Source organism: Euleptes europaea, chromosome 3, assembly GCF_029931775.1.
Source record: "Euleptes europaea isolate rEulEur1 chromosome 3, rEulEur1.hap1, whole genome shotgun sequence".
NCBI lineage: Eukaryota > Metazoa > Chordata > Lepidosauria > Squamata > Sphaerodactylidae > Euleptes > Euleptes europaea.
The window spans coordinates 43,482,842-43,509,432 of record NC_079314.1 but is presented as its reverse complement, the minus strand read 5'-3'; the positions used below and the strand labels follow the sequence as shown (position 1 = coordinate 43,509,432).

The following is a 26,591-nucleotide window of genomic DNA, read 5'->3' as shown; positions in this document are numbered from 1 at the left end:
GGCAACCCTACCCAGCAAGCTTCCATGTCATGTGTGGGGATTTGAATCTGGGTCTTCCAGATACTAGTCCGACATTCTTAACCACTGCATCACACTGGCTCTATTCTAAGTTAGAACATTTAGACACACTACAATTAAATATGTTTAGGCAGAATTCCCACTGCAGAAATGCATGAATTAAACTTGGAATAGTCTGGCCAAGTTGCATTAACATTCATTCCCTCATTCCTGCTCATTCTAAACAATTTCAACTTCTGTCCAACATTTAAATGCAGAAGTTCCTGCCCAGCATTGCTATTTTAAGTGAATTATCCAATGTTGAGATGGCAGATAGAACCAGGGTTGCCAGCCTTCAGCTGGAGCTTGAATTACAACTGATCCCCAGACTTGATTTCCTCACAACTGCACAGCAGCTGCAGGGAATGTCATTTTAAAAAACAGTGGTATCCTGATTCAGCTCAGAACTGGGAGGGTAGAGGGGAGGCAGGGGCCCTCTTTCCCCCATACTGCAGTTCTCAGACAAACTGGAATCCCACCAATTTTTAAAAATGATGTTCCCCCACAGTTGCTATATGGCTACAGAGTAAGCAAGTTGAGTCTGGGAAACACAGGCCCGACTTCCCTGAAAACATACGGTGTAGTTTGTCCCAGAATGTTTTAGTGAGGGGTATCTCTGCTGATGCTTGTGATTTCGGAAGCAGCCTCTCATACATCCAAAGCAGCCATTTTCTCCAGGGGAACTGATTTTTTTAATCTGGAGGTCAGTTGTAATTACACAAGCTCTCCAGGTCCCAAATGGAGGTTGGCAACCCTACCAACATGGGCTATTCTCTCAAGCATCCAGAACAACATCCTTTGTGGTATCAGTGACCTTATTTTTGGTTGGCTCTTCCTCTGCTGGAAAGCGGACATCCAGGTTTAGGTTATTGGATGGGGCAAGAATATGTTATTGCTAGGAATGGGGCTGGCAAGATGTCACCCAGCATCTGAGTCATGTCAATCACGGCCTCATGCTTGGGCCAGTTCATGTCTCCAAAATGTGTAAGTGGCAAAAAGAAAGGACACCACCTATCATGCATTCTGAAAGAGACAGAGTAGTAGAGGAAGGTGAACAATGTTACATATCCTTCTGGCTACCTTTCCTAAACATGCTGGGTCACTTTTTAGTTACATAATAACTGTTTTTTTGCTGTCACATCACGACTGACTTGAGGTGACCCCCAATGGGGTTTTCAAGACTTCTGGGAACATTTAGGGCCCAGCCTTGCTATCATTTTTGTGCATTCCCCCCCCCCCCCCGCAATTGTTGGGATCATTGAGGATCAGCAATCTGGAAGCCAAAATCCAGATAAGCAAGGGAAGGGAATATGGGGTGGTGGGCAAACTGAAGCCATGAGCACGTGTAGAGATTCTTATTAATACTCCAGATCTTTAGCTGAATCACATATGTCTAGTCATCTATAAGATTATCAATAAAGAAGGGAGAACTTCTTCTTTCATCCCTAAAAGCAGTGACCCAGATGAATGATTTTAAAATTTTGATAACAACAAAGTTCTTACCAATCTGATCTGAATAGTCACACACTTTGTTTGCCTTGCCTGACTGGAAAACACTCCCCTCCCTGTTAACATACTTTTAATTCCACAGGAGTAGCTGATCATCCTGGTTTAAACAGAGCCTTGAATTTCCTAACTCACTATAATTTATAACAGCTCAACAGAGCCCACTTTTTAGAAACCTTAACTGACTCTTTTTAACATGTTGTAACAAATTATAACCCTTCACTGATGTCAGTTAATTTTCTTATGTTTCAGACTACTGCTTCCTAATTATCTGTTTATCCTACTTAGTTACACTTCTCTTAATCTACATCCCACAAGAGAGGCTAGAAATTCAAACTTCACTTATTTTATTTTATTTCTAGAGCAGTAACAGTCCTTATTAGGGTGAGGAAAATTGATGCTGGCATTTGCACCTCATCTACTTGATCTGCAGTTGAATTTGTTCTCATTGGGAGGAAGGGATCCCAAAGACAACTAAGAATTGTGGGGTGGGAGGGGCAGCAGTATCCACAAATTAAGGCTGGATGGAGAAGAAAGGAATTATTTGGTCTCCAAGGTATGTTGCAGGAAGAAATCTGAGATACCTTTACCTTTTCTCACAGCTAGCACCCCAACACACACAAAACCTCACAGTGACAAATGCCTTTAGTCCCCCCCCTTAATGGAAATTCTGTCTGCTGTACCCCAATATACATAAATTGCGTTAATGTGCAAGAGCCACCATACTATGCTTCCGTGAAGGTTCACATTCAAGGAACCATCTGTAACTATGCATCGTAACCCACACATGTACCAACGTTTCAGCCCAGCCAAATTCAATTGCTCACAGCCATCCATGAAATTGGCCCACCACTTCTGAGGTGAGTATGAATCTGACTCCAGTGAGTGTGTTCATCACTAGCACTACAGAAAATTCCACTGCGATTTCTAGAAACCCATGGTTCAAGAATGACAGAAAACTGTGTTTACGCCATACTGTTAGTTTGAACAAATGAGATTGGTAATGGTTTTGCAACAGAGATAAAAGGGCGCATTTACTAAGCTTTGTGAGATTACTCTCAAGACTGCAGTGAGGGGTCGCTGCCATGCAAAATACATCTACCACCACCACCACCCACTCTACTCACTTGCATTTATAGTTCTCAGGTGTGAACTGGTGTTGATGAGGAGTCTGGGAGTCCCAGCGCTGGCACTCAATCCCACTCCATATGGTGTTCACAGTTCCACGGTAGCCCTCCCCTTGACCTTCGACGCACTCTGTCGTTTCTACTTCTGCTGTCGCATTGGGCACCACACTCTGAGCTAGAAAGACAGACACAGTGACCATTTCATTCATTCCTATGTGGTCAGCCAGATGGAAGGAGAACATTCTCTAGATCATTGGCCTTCGACAATATTCGACAATATTCGACAATATCCTCTAGATCATTTGTCTACTTCTGCAGAAAGAGATTTTGGGCCTTGGAGAAGAAGCCAGACCTTAAGAATAAAAGAACTGCCATGCTGGATTAGCTGACAGTGTATATAGTCCAATATTCTTCTCTTGAAATGTATCATCAGAACACTGACACCATATCCCTGTCTGCTGGGCCACATTGTTCAGAGCTCTGCCTCTCACTCCAGGCCAGATCAATTGCTTGCCAGAAATCAGGTGCCCTTTCCTCTAATACGATAGCACTAGGGGTTCTTTCCATACCTACCCCGGCTTGCTTATAGGTTCTGTTTTCCTATATATTGCTTATTGATCAAAATGTATCAGGACACTGGGATGACATGGGTACACATCTGCTTGGTAGGATTAGGGTCTACTCTGTACCTTGGAATACAGATTAGTATTTTAATTTAGTCAGAATCTACTCTAAAGCAATTAACCTCCCAAGTCTCTAGTTCCACTTGAGTCAGGACAAGTACTGCAAGCAAAATTAAACAGCGCCTGGTGGATGAAGATCCTGGATGGGGCAAATTCATTCTTATGATCTCAGGGGAAAGCACCTAATTTTAAAGAAGTCCCATTACTAAATGTTCCAAAGGCTTTACAAGGTTTATCTTGGTGAGCGTTAGTAAGAGACCCTCTTTTCTGCAGATCTAGAATGACAATTCTAAGTGGAGTCATATATTTGGAAAGCCAACGAATCTCTCAGTCTCGAGACGTTTAATAGATGTCTCTGCAATCTGTACTCAGTCTGGTATGGACCTCTTGAAACATAGTTCTGGAAAATGATAGATCCTCACATGACAGATCCTCAGATCCTCAGACAAATAGAATTAAGGTTTGGGAGGTTACTATTTATATATTTCAAATAAATGATTTCTTATTGGCCAAATCCTGACGCAGACATGTAAACAGATGCATATCGCTTAAATGTTGTTCTACATTATAGAGATCCCATTCCAAGTACAAGTTGGCTCTCCCCCCGAGCTTCCCTTTTGAATGCTGTTTTTATTTTTATTTTTGAATTGTTTTAAAGTTCATGAATAAATAAATAATATTTGCTCACAGGCAAGAAATACCACAAGCTTTTCAGGAGATGTCTTATATTCTTGTGACCTGAACTATCTAACCTGACTGGGATCAGCTTCCCAGGGTCTCTGGTTAACAAAAATCCATCAACTGGGTATTGACCTTGGTCTTGTGTATAACATGCAGGGTATGCATCCCTTCAATTCAAGTGCATTCCCTCAATGCAAATTTGCCATGTAAAGTCATTTTAAATTCTGGAAAACCGAATATTCTGTCCATTATATGAACATATGAGGCTGTCTTATACCAATTCAGACTATTTTTCCTGAAGCCTATTATGGCCTATTCTGATTAGCAAAAGACCTCCATGGTCTATGCCAAGCTGTTTTCCAACACCTGTTACCTTTGTAATTTGATATGCCAGAGGTTGAACCTGGGACCTTCTGTATACAAAACATGTGTTCTGCTCCTGAGCACGTCCCTCCATCTAAATATTCCAGGCTTTTCCAGTTCTCCAACATCACCATCTCCATATCTCAATATCTGAAACAGCATATCGGTCTTCAGCACAAGGGTACCATCACATCCTGGACTGATCGACATGTCTAGGGTCCCCACCCTGTGTAATGGTGAGATGGTGCCTCACACATGGTGCCTAATTTGGATCAGGACCACAGCAGACACGGAGAAGAGGCTTCAGCCTCCCCGCCGTCCTGCCCCCGGCGGTCTGGTGCTGTTTTCCTGACATGAAATCGTTCTGGGGCAGTATTTGGTCTGCTGAAAAAAACATTTGAATATCTCAGGACACAAAGAGGTTTCTCCAACAGACCAAATTATTTGAGGCTGGGAAAATTGGGGGGATGCTAAAGCCCTTCTCTATACACACTGTGGTCCTGATCCAAACCAGACATCACACATGCAGAAATTGAGGAGAACCTGCAACTCATGTCTGACTTTTACACAGGGCAGAGACCCCCAGACCTAACCTGCATTATCCCTATGGTGAATAATCTACACAATGCAATGTTTTGCTAGAAATACAATGGATTATTTCTCATCCCAAGCATGTGCGCTGATACAGTGGAGGTTAGGAACAGGCCATAATGTACGCAAAGTGATGAGGATAACCAAGGGCCACTGCAGAGGAGTTTTACACACATTGCTATCGCCTTCAGGGATTGTATCATAGTCTTCAAATACCATGTGGTACATCAATATTTTTTCCTGTGCTGCAATTGTAAGTTTTCGTTGGAATCATGTAAACTGTTTTTATAGCAGCAGCTCAAAGTAATTTCTTTAAGTCAGCCACTGGTAAAGAGTGCCCACTGCAACAAGCAGATGAATTCCAATCTCATTTCTGGAACACCAAGGGCAGCGTCTTTCCTCTTAAAAATTTCTCAAGCTTGCCAACATTCTTCAAAAAGAACTCTGTTTCTAAACTCTGTTTAGTTTCTTATCTTTGTCATCACTAGAGTTAAAATATTTTATTGATAATTTCGCCATGACAAGAGCTGGCTCACATGATGCCCAGGCATGTACGTTATCCATGCAGAGCAAGGCGGAAGCGAGTCTGTGTATCCGTATTCAACACTGGCATATTTTATTTTATTTTATTTTATCAAACTTCTACCCCGCCTTCCCCAGTTCAAAGGCCAGGCTTAGGGCAGCTCACAAGTAATGTCTAAGCAAGCTCCACAATTCATACACTGCCAAGGGGACTCTAAACTAAGTCATTTCAGAACTACAGCAGAGAAAGTCAAATGCAAAATGTTTCACATATGCAGGAAAATGTGAGCGATAACGAGTCTTCTCCTGGATCAGCTTAATTCAAAAGTCAAACATTCAGGTAGCATTAAGTCCAGACAGCAATAAATGCACCAGATGTTTGCACTCTCAGAAGCCGTCTTTCAGCACTTTTACTTTTTGACTGCCAGAACGAAAGTAAAAAACAAGGGGCAGAACTTAGCTCAGTCACTTCTAACACTTTTGCTACCTTAAAAAGCTTATCAGTAGGTCCACCTCTTACAAAACATTGTGCAGACTTCAGTAGAATAATTAAAGATTTGCCACATATATACAAACAATAGGGTTGCCAACCTCCAGGTACTAGCTGGAGATCCCTGCTATTACAACTGATCTCCAGCTGATAGAAATCAGTTCACCTGGAGAAAATGGCCATTTTGGCAATTGGACTCTATGGCGTTGAAGTCCCTCCCCTCTCCAAACCCCACCCTTCTCAGTCTCCGCCCCCAAAATCTCCAGGTATTTCCCAACCCGGAGCTGGCAACCCTAACAAACAACCAAGAACAGAGCAACTTCCTGCATTGTGAATTTCTTGTACTGTGCAGGGGGTTGGACTAGATGACCCTGGTGGTCCCTTCCAACTCTATGATTCCATGATTCTAACTGTAACTAGGTTTGCCAGGTGGGGTGTGTGGAGGGCATGATGACACTACATCACTCTCAGGTAGGGTTACCAGCTCTGGGTTGGGAAATACCTGGAGATTTTGGGGTTGGAGCCTGAGGAAGGCAGGGTTTGGGGAGGGGAGGGACTTCAGTACAGTATAATGCCATAGATTCCACCTTCCAAAGTGGCCATTTTCTCCAGGTGAACTGATCTCTGTCGCCTGGAGATCAGATGTAATAGTGGGAGATCTCCAGCCACCACCCAGAGGTTGGCAACACTACTTTCAGGTACAACCCAAAAGTAGCAATAAGTAGCTCTAGGAATCACCAGAAACTCTATGGTGACATACCAGCATGGAGGCCAGTGGTAGTGTGTTTTTTTCTCCTTCACCACTTAGAACAGCAGTAGACAATGGCAACCATCAATGGGGGGGCCTCCCACCATAGCAACCCTACCTGTAAACCTCTCTCACACACCAATAACAAAATGAACTCATCAGAACTGTAATAGATTGGGTCTAATACAGTGATTTTCAAACTGTTTCTAAGAATTCTGGGAACTCCTGGATATAAGCCACAAAACTGAGTTCCTAAACTACAATACTGTTAACAGCTTGACTACTATTACAACCTTCTCTGGCAATATGTATCTTCAGGGCAAGTTCCAGGTCTCACCGTCTCAGATATATCTGTGGGAAGCATTTCCTTGAATGTGTCCTAGGCAAGACGCAAGCAAATCTCAGCCATGCAATCTGAGAGGCAGACACTTTTTGTAGATAAATGAGTAGATATACTCATATCTGTCACGACGGCAAAGGAAGGACCAGGTGACGCAAGAAATCCACATGGTAAACAATACGACCCAAGCCTGCCCAAAATATAACTCCACTATCATGCAGTTCAGCTGGGACTTTAGATAAATTACTGGCATCTAGCTTCGGGGAAGGAAAAAGGAAGCAAGAAAGGTTTGTTTTAAACTCACCACACGGTTTAATTGCACAAAACTCCCAGATGGTGTTGGGGTCAAGAGTGTAGCACCACGGCCTCGGCTTATGATCCGGATTGCGGCAGTAATTATCATCGAGGCCTTTGTCAGGATGTCTGCAAACCACAGTGACAAGTGTGTCAGCCGAGTCAGCCGGACAACATTACACAGGCACACACCAGAAAGGGACCAAACAACCTGGAGCTTCAGAGGGTTGAGAGTGGACCCAACGGGCATAAAAGCTCACACGTGGGAATGCTGAATACCCACAGATGGGGAAGAGTGGGAGCCATCAAAGAGCAGCCCTCACACCTGGAGGAGAACTGTTCGGAGAGGTTTCAGGACATCAAACAGGGTTGTTCGGCTAATTGACTAACCTCCCATTAACCTCTGGCCTGACACATACAAAAATGACTTACTTTGTCTTCTTCGAATGGGGCCAATTAAGAAAGGGACAACATAAACACTTCCTGCCATGCCAGGCTCATTAAAGATTATAGTTCAAGGGCCCTGGGTTCAAACAGGAATGCAATAAACTCCTTCCTAATGAGAGCTCTATTTTTAGCATTCAGTTTATGTAGGGGGGGGGGCCTTCCTTCTTCCACCACTGCAAGTAAGAAAAATGGAAAGAAATGTAATTTTCCTCTGCTCTCCCATATCTTGTCAGAACACCACCATTCCCTTTAATTGTTTCCATTTCTTTCCCTAATATTATTAAAGAAATTGTAGAGGGGAAAATATAAGACATCCAAGAACATCCTGAATGAGTGACATTTTATTGCTGGTGTTTACATTTATTATATGCAGTATATTGCAAGTGGATGTTAGATTATATTTAGGGGAGTGCAGATGTCAACTGCCTTTGAACCCAAAGTCCTTTTGGAACCGCTAGCAGATGTAGTCTTCATGAGCCAATTCCTAAGTGAGTTACAGTTGCCTGCTGAGGAATCTTTTATCCAGAAAAGAAAAAGCTAAAATAAAATATCATAATCCGTTTGATTCTGCTGGGGAGGGGCAACGGTAACCACATTGCTTTCCCAGTAATATGCCTTGGAAAGCAATGTCAGAGTGTTTTTTTTTGGGGGGGGGTTCTTGTCACAGAACGAAAAATTATTGAAGTTAAGCTCTTTGAACCGACTCTTAATTTTCAAACACTTTATCAACCAAAGAAGCTGAACACTAAGGAAATTGGTTGAGACTGGTTGTAACAATGCACTTGATTGCATAACCTGCCACATTTGCCAATCTCCATTCGGCATTGACGTAATTGTTACTTTATTAATTCCCACTTCTACACTTCAGCATATGTTTCAGTACTTGAACGAATTTGGGTCAACAGGACTAGAAAACAATTTGTGACAAGTGACTAACTAGTATTTGGATAGCAAGAGCGATAGATTGGCCTCATGATCGAGGATGGTTGAATGAATGAAAGGAATGATCATCACAGCTGAATGGTTAACAAACATTTCAAACAGGCTAAAAAGATACATTGTGAAAAAAGATACATAATGCATTGCTTTTGTCATAGTTTCCCCCACATCTGCCACTGCAGTCTCATTATTTGTTATTTGTCACATTATGTAAACCAAAAAGTTTTTTGCTTCACCACTGTCACTTGCTAGTGAGGTGTCTCCCTGTAAACCTTATGGCATTCTCATTGTTCATCCGTGACTGGCAAACTATTTAGATCAGGATAAATTTGTGCATGCTGTTGCATGCATGTTATTATCATTTCCTAGGAAACTGTGTGAGTCTCATCCTGAGATATGGCAAACAGCTGCTCTGATTGGTCACTGTGCATGTTAGAAATGTTGTTTATTTACCAAGGCATAATGTGCCTTCCCATTTATGCATGAAAGCACATAGAAGTGACTATTGGGCAGGCATACAGCTACTCAACGCTGTGTTTGAGTTGAACATCACGCACAACAGCAGTTCAGCAAGGGGCTCAACTTGTGCATAAATAAGCAATTCAATCATGAGCACTTCAAACTGTGATCAAGTTCATGTTGAAGTTCCCAGCATCTTTGCAAATTATACCTTGCATCTGTCTTGGATATTGCTTCCCTTCCTTAGAGGCTGACATCCCCACTATTGGAAATGAAGTGTAATTTTAAGACTGCAATCCTATATGCAGATATATGGAAGGATGCTCCACTAAACTCCCACAGAGGTTCAGAAGTTAAGTCCCACTCTCTGAACAAACATGTACAGGATCAGACTTAGAGCTGTCAGGTTTTCCACTATAGCTATAGTGGAACCTGCCCACTGAACTTGTAAGGCCAGGGGGGAATGGGGGTGCCCACCAGCATTGCACCAACATGCTGGCATCACATCCAACAAAAAACTGGAAGGGGCATCATGACATCTGGGGGGGTACTCTATTTGCAAAAAATCTATTGCAAATCCTAGAGTGCCCCCTTGTCATCATGACATCACCTCCGGTTTTCATCTGTGACATCAGCACACAGGCATTATTCTGGCATGCCAGTCCCCACCCCCAAAAAATATTCCCAGGGATTGCAGGCTGACAAAATGCAGTTTAGAAAAAAAGGACGAAAATTATTAATAGTGTTCATCTTCCACATGGAAGGTAATTCTAACCTCTTTCAAAGGGTTAATGGTTCTTCGTCCCCTCTCCACTTTTGCAGTTGTATTTTTGATTAAATTCAGTAGATGCAATTCTATCAGCATTCGTTATTCCTGGATTCCAGGCAATTGGCTTTTATTGTAGATGCTACTCTTCCCCAGGATTGCTTCACATTCATGGGTCATTAATTTCAGACCTCCCCTCTTCTTTTACAACTTAAACTGAGATTTAGGTAATAATTCAGTCCCAAATCATAACAGACACTGGTGATTGAAATTTAAAACACATGATGCTAATTGAGGCCAGGTTGCCTATCAAAAGCTCTTGGCCACAAATGAAAACATTTAAAGGCAAACATTCTGCAGTCTATGCAAATTATTTTATTAAAATCCAGAGCATGTGTTTTTTGTTTACGCATCCTGGAGTTGCAATTTTGTAAATGAATTGCTGAGAGATCCCAAAATGTTCCACCAGGCCTATGGTTGAGGGCAGTGACAGTTCCAACCATCCCTGCTCTGGTTTTGTTCCATCTTTTATACTTCTACTTATGCCTATCCTGCCTTTCTCACCTGACTGTTTTACCACCATTTGAAGTTTGGAAGGCATCATCTGGATCTCATTTAGATTTTTCTGGTTTTAAATTATCTATTTTAGTCTATAATCCAGGTTTTAAATATGGTTTTGTATTGCGATGTTATTTATGTAATTGTGATGTTGTTAATTTATTACTGGATGTGTCGCCCTCAGCCCGACTGTGGTCAGGGGAGGGTGGGATAAAAATAAAATAAAATAAAATAAACACTGAATCACAGATCAGTGAACACCCAACCCCAGCCTGAACCATGATGCTATTCAGCTGAATGTTTCCAGCACTGTCCTGCAATATCAGCTCAGGATCTGGTGATGCTCCTCAAGCAGTATGCCCCACATCAAGAACGGTTGTCGTGTCGTATTTATGTAGGGGTACCAAAATTAGCCCAGCTTGAGGAAGTGTGGTCAGCTTGTGCTGCTCCCCCGGTGCCTGATTCAAAAGATGTGGTGGGAAAGGATCTTATGCAGCTAACATGTAAGTTTTTATAGAGGATCCTAGGGAGCAGATAGGAGCTGTGGCTCAGTAGTAGAGCATCTGTTCGGCACGTACAAGGTCCCAGCTTCCATCCTTAGCATCTCTAGTTAAAAGGACCAAGTAGTGGATGATGTAAAAGACCTCGACCTGAAACCCTGGAGGACCACTGCCAGTCTGAGAAGACAATACTGACCTTGATAGACCAAGGGTCTAATTCAGTATAAGGCATCTCCATGTGTTTGATTATATTGGCCTTTGAGGTTCAGGATGTTCTGCTGTATATGGTATGTGCAGATTGATCACAATCATGCTATAGTGATTTATAGTTAAGGAAACAATATCTCCCCTCCCTCCCACATAGAGTGGGTCTGGTTTGGGGTGCACTAGTACCATAATAAAAGCAGTGGCATAATGGCTCACAATACTCCAGAGTGGTTAGCAAAGCTGTTCTGGCTGGAGGCAGGGAGCGAAAAAGCTGTGCTCGGTTCTCCAGCTGGATTTCATTACTTGCAGGATGAAGACCCTGGCTTGCAACAGACCACAGCTTTGGCACACTCTTGAACCCTCACCCACTCCACACCCCTCTGTGCAGTTCAGGCTCCTGCTCTGCTCCTTGGTCTGAGTTCCCACCCTTCTCCGCCTCTCTTTTGCTGGCACAGAAATGAGCGTTCACGCAGGTGGCAGTATGTTGTTTCAGTGATTTCCCACAGGGCTGACTCTCAGCCCCCAGACTGCTCAGATCTGCTTGGGTGTTAATGTACACCCATGGAGGTCTACAGAGTCTGGTGGCTCCATCAGCAGAATGCACAGCCCAGATGTGCTCACAAAATTAATTTTCAAGGACCACGCTTCCCTCAGTCATGTGATCTTCATATCCCTTTCAACAAATCTTCATCACAACATGATCCAGTCAATATTTCACTCACAAAGCCCTGCCTTCCTAGTGTGCTGCTCAGCAATAACATTTCCATATTGTTCAGACAAATTCCAGAGAGAGAGAGAGAGAGAGAGAGAGAGAGAGAGAGAGAGAGAGAGAGAGAGAGAGAGAGAGAGAGAGAGAGAGAGAGTCTTGTTACAACAAAAACAAAAAGCTTTGTGGCCTCATAAAGACTAACAAGCCTGTGAGGGCAAACATTTTGTGGACTCGAGCCCGCCAATTCTGCAGACAATGAAGTGGGCTGTAGTCCATGAAAGCTTGCACCTCAGTAAGGTGCAACAAGATTCTGAGCTGAGTTTCGACATTAAAACCCCAAGAGCTAAGCTATGTGAAACCACTACAGTAACTAGGGTTGCCAGGTCCCTCTTTGCGGGTTTGTGGGGCGGAGCCCAAGGAGGGCAGGGTTTGGGGATAGGAGGGACTTCAATGCCATAGAGTCCAATTGCCAAAGCGGCCATTTTCTCCAGGTGAACTGTTCTTTATCGGCTGGAGATCAGTTGTAATAACAGACGATCTCCAGCTAGTACCTGGAGGTTGACATCCCTAACAGCAACATACAAATGATAGCTTGTAAAACATGGAAATATCTGCTTGTGGTGCTGTTGGGAGGGGGGGCTGGTCAAAACTGATTTTGCCAACTTTGAAAGCCGTTCAAGCTATGTGTGTGTCTATTAAATGCCATCAAGTCATTCCCAACTTATGGCGACACTATGAATTAAAGACCTCCAGGTCTTGCAAACTGAGGGCCATGGCTTCCTTGTGGAGTCAATTTATTTCATGTTGGGTCTTCCTCTTGTCCTGCTGCCTTCAGCTTTTCCTAACATCATTGTCTTTTCCAGTGACTCTTGTCTTCTCATAATGTGACCAAAGTACAATAGCCTCAGCTACAGCCTGGAAAAGCCATCAGAAGCACAACCATTAAACAATAAGTCCCCAGTTGGACTTTTGTGGGTATCATTGTGCTCACTGATATGTTTCCTGGCACCTGTTTGATTCTTGAGCCTTGGGGGTAAATCCAAAGGGTCTTGAATAGAACAGGCGGGGGGAAAGCCCCAAGGATCTTCCAGTCAATCCATACCAACTGACTGACTAGCAAAGTGCTAAGCTCACCCTGGGCAGACACATAGACTTTCATCTTTGGCTGGCTTGGCCATAAATACAGACTTTCTTATGAGCAACCCCCTCTTCCTTTAGAAAGTGAAGTCAAACACAGTTTCCCCAAAGCAGAAAGACACCCCCACCTTTTGGAACGTGTCTCATCACCCCAGCAATCATAGTGATGCTGCCCACCCCTACCCTTACTCAAAATTCCCAAAGTGCCCATAGGTCCAACCATTACACAAATGCCAGTTTTCTTGTGATACCTATGAGCTGCTAAACATAGTTGAAACACTGTCAAATAGATGTCAATTAATCACATGCAAACACATTGCACCTTGTATTTGCAATGGGTATGCTAGCTCATTTATTTATTAATTACAATAATTATACCCTGCCTTTTCTTTGTAGTTCAAGATAGCTTACAAATCCAAATTTAAAACAAGAAAACCCCTACTGAACACCGTCTCCCTAGGGCTGCCAGGCTGTGTCTAGCGACTGCCAGGAGCTTGGGGGCGGGGACATGGGGGGCATCAGTGTAGCATGTGCCATGACATCACTTTTGGGGGGAAACGGAAGTCACATCACTCGAGGAATCACTGGAAACTCTGTAATGCCAGCAGCTAAAAAAAATATATTCCACTGTCACTTGGAGACCTGACAACCCTGCCTCTCCCCCAGAGTCTGCAACCTATATCCTCATTAAAAGTCCTAACAAATAAAATGGCTCGCTTTACCCTTTAAACACCTCTGGAGATGGTTCCCTCCAGCTAGGATACCAGGAAAACTGTGTCTAGACAATATCAGTGCTGCCTTCAGGTAGAGTTGCCAGGCCATAACCAGCAACCTCCAGGAACAATAAGGAGGTGGGGCCTGAACATAAGTGGTAAAAATCAGAAGTGGCATCATGGGGCACTGCAGGATTTACAACTCTATAATAAAACGATAGAGTTTTTGCTAATCCTATAGTATCTGTGACATCACTTCTAGGTTTTAACAGACGTAGCACCAGCACACCGACAAGTTGCTGGTGCAATGCAGAGTTGTCAACCCTAACCAACGAATGAGGTTGTGTCAGCTGAATGGTCCTGATTTTCCCTCCATCCAGCAAATAATCCTGTTTGGGGGTGCTGAGATTTCTCTGCTGAAGATCCCAGGTCTTCCCTGGCTGGGAGATAGAATGGGGTACAAATTGAATAAGATAAATAAATAAACCAGACTACACTCCCCAGAGTTCCCTGGGAAGAAGGAATACCTGTTAAGCAAGTTAAATCTGTGGTACAGATATGCACTCAAAGCCTTCCATGTGACTCAAACCACTCGAATGGTCCTTTCTAAGCATAAAGAATGCCATCCTGTCTTTTTGACACACTTTTTATGCATTACATACATTCATATAAAGTTTAAATAATTTCCCCAAATTATAAATCTATAGTTCTAAACTGCCGTTAGCCATATACACAAGTACATAAACTTTCTTTGAAAATCACATAAGATAAACATTAGATAATTTATCGTGGAATCTATTATAGTTTTATAGGCAGAGTACCAAAATATGAACAAATACTTAACTATTTCAGAAGTGGCTTGTTTAAAGAAAAGCTATGGCTAAACTCATAAACATACTCAAATTATGTGAGTGTTTCTGATGTGTGCTGTCTTTCAAGTTATTTGTAAAGAGATTTCCTGGATAAATCCCATTAAAACCTGGCTATCATACATTAAAACTTAATGGGCCAATAAAATTACCTCATATTTTTAATTCCGTGCTTTTAGGGGAACCAAGTACACAATGGCATTATTTCCAGTATTCAATTATTATAAAGTTTGAGAATGGACAAAGTACCTTTAACATGCCCAGATCTGGCACAAATCCATTTACTGTTCTTGCCTAAACTTTACTAACATGAATGAAGATGCAACCCATAATAGTTCAGCTGGGTTTTAATTCAAGGCACATGATGGCAGGCAGCTATATGTTTTGGTTTCAGCTTTGACTCACAGGGTGCTCATGGATTATATGAACACCAATATCAAAGCTGATTATATCTACACAAAACTCACATTTTAAAAGGCTATCAAAGGCATACCTAACAAAAATTTGGATTATAACCATTACACAAATTTTATACCACAAGAAAACTCCTTACATGCAGAGAGAGGGAGAGGGAGAGGCACAGAGAGAGAGGCACAGAGAGAGAGCTCTCCCAAGTCAATGTGCAAAAGCTGTTTAAGACCATAACTGGATTTACAGGCACAAACACCATCAGAGCAGTAGATCCTGAACAGGAAGACTGGCAAATTATAAAATACCAAGTCAGATGATGAATTTTGGGGGTGGGATAGAATCACAGAATCATAGAGTTGGAATGGACCACCAGGGCCATCTAGTCCAACCCCCTGCACAATGCAGGAAATTCACAACTACCTCCCCACACACCACCAGTGACCCCTACTCCATGCCCAGAAGATGGCCAAAAAAAAAAATCCTCTAGGATCCCTGGCCAATCTGGCCTAGAGGAAAATTGCTTCCTGACCCCTGGGCATCTAAGAAAGGGCCACAAGAGCCACACACTGATGCAACCCTTCCTGTCCTCCCTCTCATGATCTGCCTAAGGTCATAGAATCAGCATTACTGACAGATGGCCATCTAACCTTTGCTTAAAAACCTCTAAGGAAGGAGAGCCCACCACCTCCCAAGGAAGCCTGTTCCACTAAGGAATCACTCACTCTGTCAGAAAGTTCTTCCTAATGTTTAGCCAGAAACTCTTTAAATTTAATTTCAACCCATTGGTTCTGGTCCAACCTTCTGAGGCAACAGAAAATAACCCTGCACCATCCTCTATATGACAGCCCAAGTACATGAAGATGGTTATCATATCATCTCTCAGTCATCTCCTCTCCAGGCTAAATTCTGTGGTTACACAAGAAGAATGTGCTTGTGGTGACAGATCTACCCAAACTTCCCTTCCCACAGCAGCCCTCTGTGACAGTCCCTCTCCCAAGGCATCATTGGCAGTTGCAAGACTGCCATGGACAAAAGGCCACTGGGCATGGGGGAGGGGGATGTAGTGAAGAATTGGGCGAAAAGTTGCAAGTATCTAACTTATTAAGATCTGATTGATGAGTCTGTGGAAATTAAACAAATATCTGTTTTGAAAAATGAGAACAAGGACTTAAATTGGTTAACATATCTCCAGCTGAGATCAAGACTAAAAGGAGATTGCCTTAAAACTGGCATTCTGAGAACACTAACAGAATTTGAAACTATAATAACCAAGCATCAAGACCACTTACTTGAGAGAATTTATAAATTATCACTAAGATATGATATAGAAATGGAACAAGTAAAAACAAACATGATCAAAGGGATGCATAACTTTGGAGAAATCACAAAGGAAAAATGGGAATCATTATGTACAACGGATTTGAAGTTTACAGCCAGTCAGGAAATCCGAGAAAACTGGTATAAGACATTTTACAGATGGCACCTCACTCCTAACTTGATAAAGAAGATCAGCAAAACAAATAAAACAAGTCAAGAGGCCTGTTGGAAATGTAACACATCAGATTGTTGTTACTATATATATATGGTTACTATATATATATGGTCATATATGGTGGACTTGTCCAAAGTTATAATTGTATTAGAGAGCCATTCACCAGGAACTTCAAAAGATGCTTCAACAAAATTTTCCATTAGATTCTAAGAACATGCTGTAAGGTATTATACTACCATAACTACCCTCGCAACTTAAAAGTCTGTTTAAATATGCTACAACTGCCGCCAGAGTAGTTCTAGTAAGGAAATGGAAACAACCACTTTTCCCAGATATTGAAGAATGGAAAGATAAGCTAATGGTATACGCCACTATGGCAAAAATGACCAATTTGATAAACATAAGTAATGATACAACTACGAGCAGTTCCACGAGAAATGGAAACTATTTCATAAATATGTTGAGAACTAATAGTAGCAAAATAGAATAAAAATAGAAAAAAGAAAAATATTAATCAATGGCATCTATATCCTAATTTCAAAGCTAGACTATCACCCCAACGGTAGACATATTAAATAAATTTGATAGATATAATAGGTGATTTTTTTCTGACTACCTTATATATTCAACCAGCCAAACATTCTTTTCTTTTTTCATTTTATAATCTGGGCAATCATTTGACTGTAAAATGGTGTAGAATAGCAGGGTAATGTGGTCTGCTCGATTTCTTTCTAAATATTTGTGCTCCATCCCAATTGTATGTTGGATATCCTTATCTTTCCCCTTTCCCTTTTTTTCCTTCTATACCCTTCTGGTTATAAATTTTTTTTTAAAAAATTAAGAGACTTCCCCAACCAGAAACATTCCTTCTCAGTTTAACCAATGCCCTCCAGGATCTGTGTGGGAACATAGGATGTTTTATTAAAGTTTCGGATCAAAACAAAAAAGATAATATTGAGTACTGTTACCTCTCTGGACGATGGGAGTGCCTATGAGGTCTCTGAAGGTCCCAACGCTGACATTCCTTGCCAGTCTCTGTGCGGTCCATGGGACCTCTGTAGCTTTCCCCATTGCATGTCATGCATTCCACTAAAAATTCAGAACAGTGTTGGGATGGTGGAGTACAGCACAACATTTCAGTCTACAGTTCCAGATATAATATATGCAATTCTTGCAGTCCTTCTTAGGTTCACATGATCTCCTGGGATATTAAAAACTAGAGCTGCCCACTCAGTTTTGCCTATAGCAAACTTTGTAATAATATTAGAGGAGCCATCTTAGCAAAAAATCCAAAGGATTTCAAAGTGAGGCCAAAAGCATGTTAAGATTAGACCTAGAGTTGGAACAGATCTTCTAGGCTATCCAGTCCAACCCATTGTTCACTAATGGAAATCCAAAGTTGGAGCTTTCCTGACAAATGGCTGTCCAGCCTTGGCTTGAAGAGCTCCATCAAGGGAGAATTAGGTAATTGCTTCCACTGTCGATCTGCTCTTTCCATATATATGTATAGGGGGTGACGATGTTTCCACACACCCTAGTCAGTCACAAAATTTCACCCAACATGAAGTTTGAAGTAAAATCCCCTATTAAGAAAAGATGTTATCTTGTTTGAAAGACAAAAGTAACATGTTGCTTTCTGAGACAACATTCAGGCTAAAGGGACAACCCATGATTATCTGGCATTTAACCATTCTCAAAAGCAGTGTCATTGTGGTACTAGATCTGAAGATAGCTTGGGAAATGAGTATCAAGTTTTAAATTCAACTACCTTTGTGCTTACAGGCTACTGTGGGATATCACAAATGATGGTACCCCGTTCTAAGTACAGAAGAGACAGAAACCAGGAAGAAGAAATAGAGGCAAAAGTCGCAGTTGGCTATACAACAGATGAAGAGAAACTGATAACATTATGGGATTTAACTGAGAACAGAGCAGCCTGGGAATTGTAACAAATGTTTTTTGTGGCAATACTCAATACATCTGTTAATTTTGAATAGTTTTCTGTTGACTAACAAAATTGAAAATCAGCTAATATTCAACTGTTGGGCGTTCCTTCTGGGTGTTACCTTCTGAACAGAGAGGAATGTCACAGACTTCGTGACGGATCTTTGGATTGCTTGTGAAACACCAGGGCCCCCCTTCTTCCCCTCGAGGGTTCCGGCAGTAGTTTTCCCGGAGATCTTTACCTCGATAGCTCGAAGGCAAAAAGCTAGTTTTAAAATGACAATCATTACAGTATAAGCGCATGCAGACTTTCTTGCAAATCTTACTACCTTTACAAATCATTGTAAGCCTGACCCTTCCTTCTTCAAGGGCAGTTTGATTCACAATATTTATTTATTTATTAACTACAGTCCTCCCTATTGCCATACACAAGGAGATGCACAAATCAAAGCTAGCTTTCTAGATGACAACAGTGTAGAAGAAACAGCAGGAAATTATATCAAAGATCTAGGGCTAAATTGGCTGCCTTTGCTCACAGAATAATGCTTTCTACTGCAATTACAATTTCGACCCAGACCTGTACCCTGTATTTGTTTTTCATACAAACGAGATACTTAAAGGCCTCTAAAGGCATCTATTCATTTTACACAACCAGGAATCTTTATCAGCAAGCGAAATCCCTGGAAATCAACAAACAAGACCACCTGCAATCATTCCATTCATGCAATGATTAGTTAGGTTCAATTGGTTTCTAACAAGAAAGGTTGCAACCAACCTCAGTTAAATGAGCAGAATCTATCTCTTAGGGAAAGGAATTACATTTGAACATCAATTTTTTCTCTAAAAATTACAGGTTGGATCCTGGAAAATCTGTTTCACTAGTACTGGGAATGCATTCCTCTGGTGGAACAAGCCTTCATCTGATACTTGCATCAGGGGAAGGCTCTCTCCCCACCAAAGGAAAGTACACCTGCTAGTAGAACTGATTTGTGAGATCCAACCCCTTGCTCCATCCATACATGAAGCTGTAAAGACATAAAGAAGAGCAAAAAGTACAGAATCTAAGCTCTCCCTCTACCATCAAACTATTTCTTTATTGTTAAATATTGAAGCGACTGTCTACAAATCAGCAATTTTCATTGCATACTATCATTCAACACTCCAGCATTTTCAGGAGAAAATAGGGGTGACTTCTTTTCCAGGGAAACCCATCAAACTGGTATTCATTTTGCCCTGTGCAATCATCATGTAATGCTTTCATAACCTCTGAGCTAAGGACAGCAGCAGGCAAGCTTTACTGATGGAGAATTACATCTCATGTGCATGGTTAACAATTGGTATGCCTTTGCGTATTAGAGTATTACAGGAATTCCTCCCCCTCTCCCTCATCGCAGAGTCCTAAGCTTGTAAAGATAAGCATTAAATAAAAGCCAGCAACGTTCAATCCAGATTGCCCTAAATATATTATTTGCATGCTGAGAGTATTTTAGAAGCTTAGCTGATAGTGGAGAAGCATTCTAGTTACCCAGCAGCAACTGACGAAAAGGCACAGTCCCCTGTTAGAATTCTGGAAAAGGAGACTTAAGCAAGGCTGTCTGTTATCCACAGCGCTCTTAGGCCATTTATTCATGGAAGGTTTTGCATTGGATTTGCCACTCTTTAGATGCACTTTTTCCCCATCCATATTCTCAAAACTCAACAATAAGCCGCCATGCAGAGTTTTGAGAATTCAGATGGGGAAAATGTGCATCTATAGAGTGACAAATCCAATGCAAAACCTTCCATGAATAAATGGCCTTGCTGTCTAGGGGCCTATTCACATGTACCGATGGCCAACAGATTAAATGCTTTGGAAGCATGAAAGAGTAATGCCATCGGGGCTGTCCTTGCACAGAGGTGCCATTTATGTACAGTGTCTACGCAGCTGCTATAATTCAGGCAACCAAGCTGGCTCAATTAATTGCTCTCCCCTTTAAAAAAATGTGAAAACATGAGACCCTGAAAGGGTAAGGCTAGCTCCTTGGAGGTTCACGGGCCTCTTTAGAGGTTTGCGGAAGAGGATCATTCTCAGGTGAGGAAAATAATTCTGCATTCTTCAGAATCTTGAAGTATGCCAAACATGTTTAGCTTGTAAATTACTCTGCCACCACCCCTGCAATGACTGATGGTCAATAAGCGTGCTCAGTGGCCCCCTAGGGGCACAGAATGTTGAGGGCACTGGGACATCAGTTACAGCGGAGGAGGAGGAGGGCAGAGAAGGAAGGCAAAATTGGCTGCTGAAGCTCCTAACAATTTACAGCATTCACACAGACGCACTTCCTTGCTGGTCTACAACCTTTTTATTTCTATTACAGATACCAGCTGAAGAGGTATAATGCTCAGGAAGGCTTAAACCCCAGAACCTTCCTTTTTTTCCAAAAGACAAAAGACTCACTCTGATCAAGGTCGTAACTGGGGATGGTGGTGAGGAGGGCAGCTGCTGCCCTTGTGGCAGAACTGCCACAGAATTGCCTCTCCTGTAGGCGCCTCTGTGCCAGATAGGAGAGGCAGTTCTGCCATCCTCGCTGCATGCCACGGGGTGGCGGCTGCCCTCCTCACCCCCCCCACCCAGTTACAGCTCTGACTCTAGTCTCTCTTCACACATTTAAAATAGCTAAAAATAAACACACAAGAGAGAGAGAACACAAACAGATACACAAAGTGAGAAAAGTAACCCCCCCAAAAGCCCTCGTGAACTTATAAGATTTACTTCTCCTCCATTATTCCATCTCAGTTTGGGGAAGGGGTGGGGGAACTCACCAATGCTTAATGGAACATAGCTAGGAAAATAATTTCTCTAGGAAACCAGATTATCTCACTTTAACCCTTCACTTCACTGTTAAAAAACAGCTAGCATTATTTTGCTTCAAGAAAGTACTTGCTAGGATTTCAAGTCAGGCAAAAGGTTACAGCCAGAAATTATGGATTCCTAGAGAGGACGCTGGTTGTTGTGGAAGGCTCAGTGGTAGAGCATCTGCTTTCCATGGAGAAGGTCCCAGGCTTTGATAAAATGGCTGCCTATAGGCTATGGGCCTGCTTGCAGGAGAGAGCTTCATAAGAGTGGGCTCTTGTGATCCCATCAATCTTACCTGTGTTCATGAGGTATTGTGGAATTCCATGCCTGACACCGGATGCCACTCTTTGTGACTGATATAGTTCCTTTATAAGCTGCTCCTTTACCAATGATACAGTTTCTAACATAGTCTGTTGGAGATGAGTCAAAGACAGAGGAGCTTACATTTTGGTTAGCAAACACAAAGAAATGAAGCACGTTCACTTTTCCCCAAAAAAGCTGGTTGTAACAATGGCACTTATATTATCTTCTGTTTGACACCAAAAGGCCTACGGTGCAAGTCCTTGGGCTCACATTTATTGGATCCAAAAGAAAATTAATAAATTGATTAATTGATACCCCACCTTTTCCTCTATGAGGACCCAAAAATGCTTACATCCTCCTTCTCTCCTCATTTTACCCTCACAACAACCCTGCCAGGTAGGTTTGGGTGAGATTTTGTCACTCAGCAGGCTTCCATGGCAGAGTCAGGATTTGAACCTGGGCCTCCCAGATCCTGCACTATACTGGCTTTCAGTTAAGCTTCATTTTTCCCTGATTGAAGGTGGAGCTTTTTTTAATTTCACCTTTCTTTTCTTTTTATGACGTCAAATCGCAGCTGAAGTACGGCGATCCCATAGAGTTTTCAAGGCAAGAGACATTCAGAGGTGGTTTGCCATTGCCAGCCTCTATGTAATATCCCTGGTATTCCTTGGTTGCTGACCCTGCTTATTTTCCAAGATCTGATGAGATTGGGCTAGCCTGGGCTATTCAGGTCAGGGCTTATTTCACCTACACAAAGTTATTTTCCAATTACAGCTCTGTCAAAACAAACAAAAAACCACCAAAAAAAACAAGGGCTTTTGGTTGGGAACTGCACAATCTAAGGCAGAGGAAACAAAATTCACCATCTTTAATGAGCGTATAGTAACAGACAGACTCAACTAGATAGTCTTGCCAGTAATATGTTTGAATAGGGTGGCCAACTCTGGGTTGGGAAATTCCTGGAGGGTGAGGTTTGGGGAGGTGAGGAACCTCAGTGGTATAATGCCATATGCCACCCCCAAAATCAGCCTTTTCCCGCAGAGGAACTGATCTCTGTGGCCTGAAGATTGCAATTGTAATTTTGTATTTTTAAGTTACAATTAAAGTTGTAATTTTGGGAGATCTCCAGGCCCCACCTGGAGACTGGCAACCCTTGATTCAAAGGCTAAGCAACTTACCTTTGTTTTCATAGAGATCAAAAGTGTTGTCTTGTTTGCGTCGCACTCCATTTTCTAAGCTGGTGAAGGACAGCCAATGGCAGCGTTTGGCCACTTTATCAAATGCAAAAGCCCTGTGCAGAAAGCAAGACAAATGTGTAGTAAGACCCTAGATGGTTACCACCAGTTTGCATTAGATGTCCAACTCGGTATGAAAAGAAAAGAACCTCAGGTGCTTGTGTGTGTGCCTCTTGTGGTAGTGGAAAGTGCTGTCAAGTCTCTGCGAACTTATGGCAATCCCTTAGGGTTTTCAAGGCAAGAGATGAATGGAAGAGGTTTGCCATGGCCTGCCTCTGCATAGTGACCCAGGACTTCCTTGGCGGTCTCCCATCAAACTACTAACCAGGGCCAATCCTGCTTAGCTTCTGAGATCTGGCAAGATTGGGCTAGCCTGAGCCATCTATGTCAGGGTATGCCTCTTTTGGGTAGACTAAAGCATAAGGCCCATCTGAATCTGTGTGCAGGACCTCTCTGTATCTGCTCTCCCATCTCCTTGTTCCACTGTGGACAGAGAACCATGAGTGGCCAGGTCTGATATTATTTCCTGTCCATTGCAGAGATAACAAATCTCAACAAGTGGGTGTTTGAGCATCAGGCTAGGGCTGTTGATTCGGTTCGTCCCGAACCGAAAAACAGCCGAATTTCTCCTGATTCGGCGGTTTTTAGTTCAGATGGAACTGAACTCAAAAAAGGCGGGAAAACGGGGAGCCGAATTCAGCAAGTTCGGGGTGTTCGGCGAATAAATTAGGCACATTGGGGGTTCGGTGCAACAGCATAACTGTCAGTTACTAAGCAGCATTCTCCTGCAGCCAATCAGTGGCCAAGCTGGGTCTTCTTCCCCACCCTTAATGTGCATCTCTGACAATGGGGGCTTGCAATTAGCAGAGCTTGCCGCCCACGCCCAAAGCTCCCAGCCCCGACAAACAGCTGAGCTGCGGGGAGCAAGGGAAGGGCAGGTGTGAAGAAGATGGAACAGAAGACATCCACAGTAAGACCCATTTGGGGGCTTTTCTCTATAACTTTTCCCCTGTGTGTGTGTGGGGGGGGGGGAAGCAGAGTCTGTGTGTGTATGGGGAGGGAGCAGTTTCTGTGGGTGGGGAGGGAAGTTAAAGGGGGCTTTCGCCTGTTCTGCGGGGGGGGTTCCCCCTGATGGAACAGAAGACATCCACAATAAGACCCATTTTGGGGCTTTTCTCTATAATTTTTCTCCTGTGTGTGTGTGGGGGGGGGGAAGCAGAGTCTGTGTGTGGGGGGGGGGAGGGAGCAGTTTCTGTGGGTGGGGGGGAAGCCAAAGGGGGCTTTCGCCTGTTCTGCGGGGGGTGCCCCCTGAGTCTCTCTCTCCCTGGTTTGAGGGAGGGGCTTCAGTTGTGTGTCCTCAGGTTTTCCCTCATTCATAAGATCGGTTAGGTCTATTTTGATGCTTGCTCAAAACTGGTTTTCAAATTGTGACTTAAAGAATGCATTTGCCTGGTCCTGAGTCCGATGCAAAAGGGGAAATTCCACCCCCTCCTGCTCCTTATGCATAGCTAGCTGCCTCTGTCCCTTTCCATGGTTTGCAAACTCCCAGGTGTCAGGTGTTGCTTTGCATGGTTGCAAACGTGTTGCTTTGCATGGTTTGCATGGCTGCAAACATGTTGCTTTACATGGTTTGTATGGTTGCAAATGTGTTGCTTTGCATGGTTTGCATGGCTGCAAATGTGTTGCTTTGTATGGTTTGCAAACTTCTTCGCACCTGCCCTGCCCTTGCTCCCCGCAGCTCAGCTGTTTGTCGGGGCTGGGAGCTTTGGGCGTGGGCAGCAAGCTCTGCTAATTGCAAACCCCCATTGTCAGAGATACACATTAAAGAGGGGGGACCCCTTTCGGGGCCCATATCTCAGCCCCCCCTGACCCAATCTTCACAAAACTTGGGGGTTCTTGCAAGAAGGGTCCCCTCAAGCTGCACTGAAAGTTTGGGACCTCTACCCCCAAAAATGCCCCCCCGGAGCCGCGGAAAGGCGCAATTGTGTTTTTAATGGCTTTATTCGGCCAGTTTTTTCCCTGAACTCTGGATCTCATGCCGAATTGCACGGACCCGAAGCAGGGGAGTTCGGACTTCGGCATTTCCCAAATAAAAACGGGCCAAATTTTTCCGAATCCGAATTTTACCGAATTTTTTTTTCAACAGCCCTACATCAGGCCTTTCAATATTGGGATGAAAAACTACTGTTATAGACTATACATGATCTAATAGAGTGGTGCTGATCGCAAGTTGTATTGATAGGGTTGTCAGGACCCTCTTTGACACTGGTGGGAGGTTTTGGGGCTGGAGCCTGAGGAGGGTGGGGTTTGGGGAGAGGAGGGACTTCAGTGCCATAGAGTCCAATTGCCAGAACGGCCTTTTTCTCCTGGTGGACTGATCTCTAACGGCTGGAGAACAGTTGTAATAGCAGGAGATCTCCAGCTAGTACCTGGGGGTTGGCAACCCTATGTATTGAAGAAGAAACATTTTCCTAAAGATTCCCCAGTAGAAGTATATCGGCAGTGTTGTTTTGTCTGTGCATGATACAGCAATGCAACAGAACCACATTAAGCAAAGAGACTGTTCAGATGTGTGACAAACTGTGGTTGGTCAACTCAGGAAGAATGCTGGGAACTTCAACCCGTTGGTTCTGGTCCGACCTTCTGGGGCAACAGAAAACAACTCAGCACCATCCTCTATATGACAGCCCTTCAAGTACTTGAAGATGGTTATCATATCCCCTCTCAGTCTTCTCCTCTTCAGGTTAAACATACCCAGCTCCTTCAATCTTTCCTCATAGGACTTGGTCTCCAGACCCCTCACCATCTTTGTTGCCCTCCTCTGGACACGTTCCAGCTTGTCTACATCTTTCTTAAACTGCAGTGCCCAAAACTGATCACAGTACTCTAGGTGAGGTCTAACCAAAGCAGAGTAAAGCGATACCATCACTTCGCGTGATCTGGACATTATACTTCTGTTGATACAGCCCAAGATCACATTTGCCTTTTTAGCTACGGCATCACACTGCTGACTCATGTTCAGTATTTGGTCTACTGAACTCATGTTCAGTGTTTGGTCACTTGTCTTCCTTCTTTCCCTCCTGCTCAGCTCAGAGACTTCCTGGTCTGAGAAAGATCACAGTCTGGCTGTGGCATCCAACCAGACAAACAACTCACTGTGGTTTGTTCTCTTGCCTTTGATCCAGGATTCCCAATCATGGCTGAATCTTGTGCTTTTTCCCCACAAGAATTTTTTTCCCACTTGGAGAACAGAAAGCCCTGGATTAAAAGGAAATGTCGTCCACATCATGTTGGGTTCATTCCAAGTGTGACTCAAGGCATCCCATGGGCTTTCCCCTTTATTCTAGATTTTTTAAAAAACTGTTTTTCTTCAGTGTAAAGGGGGAAGAGAAGAGTGATGGAGCTGCAAGCCAAAGATTTCCAATATTTCTATATGCTAACATTCCTATTCATGTGAAAAAGAGCAAGAGTCCAGCAGTACCTTAAAGACTAACAAAATTTCTGGCAGGGTATGAGCTTTTGTGACCCAGTGTTTGCACAGGGGACTATCTTTACCCTTTAGAGGCAGAAAAGTTTGCTTTACACTGACAAATTATAATTACTCTGAATTCAACTTTCTCCTGCAGAATGACCAGAGTTCTCAGCATTCAATACTTCCACCTGTAGC

The 26,591-nt window shown here is 43.0% G+C and overlaps 1 protein-coding gene across 1 annotated transcript in view; it reads right to left on the bottom strand.

The window, feature by feature from the left end:
• The window catches only part of HGF (hepatocyte growth factor), a 71,253-nt gene that overhangs the window by 21,377 nt on the left and 23,285 nt on the right, over nt 1-26,591 (bottom strand). The window contains exons 3-8 of the mRNA XM_056846867.1: nt 22,868-22,980; nt 21,682-21,796; nt 18,676-18,818; nt 17,578-17,698; nt 7,413-7,531; nt 2,691-2,865 (exon numbers count right to left, since the gene is read on the bottom strand). Coding sequence (XP_056702845.1) covers nt 2,691-2,865; nt 7,413-7,531; nt 17,578-17,698; nt 18,676-18,818; nt 21,682-21,796; nt 22,868-22,980 — 786 coding nt within the window. The remainder of the gene's footprint in view (nt 1-2,690; nt 2,866-7,412; nt 7,532-17,577; nt 17,699-18,675; nt 18,819-21,681; nt 21,797-22,867; nt 22,981-26,591) is intronic.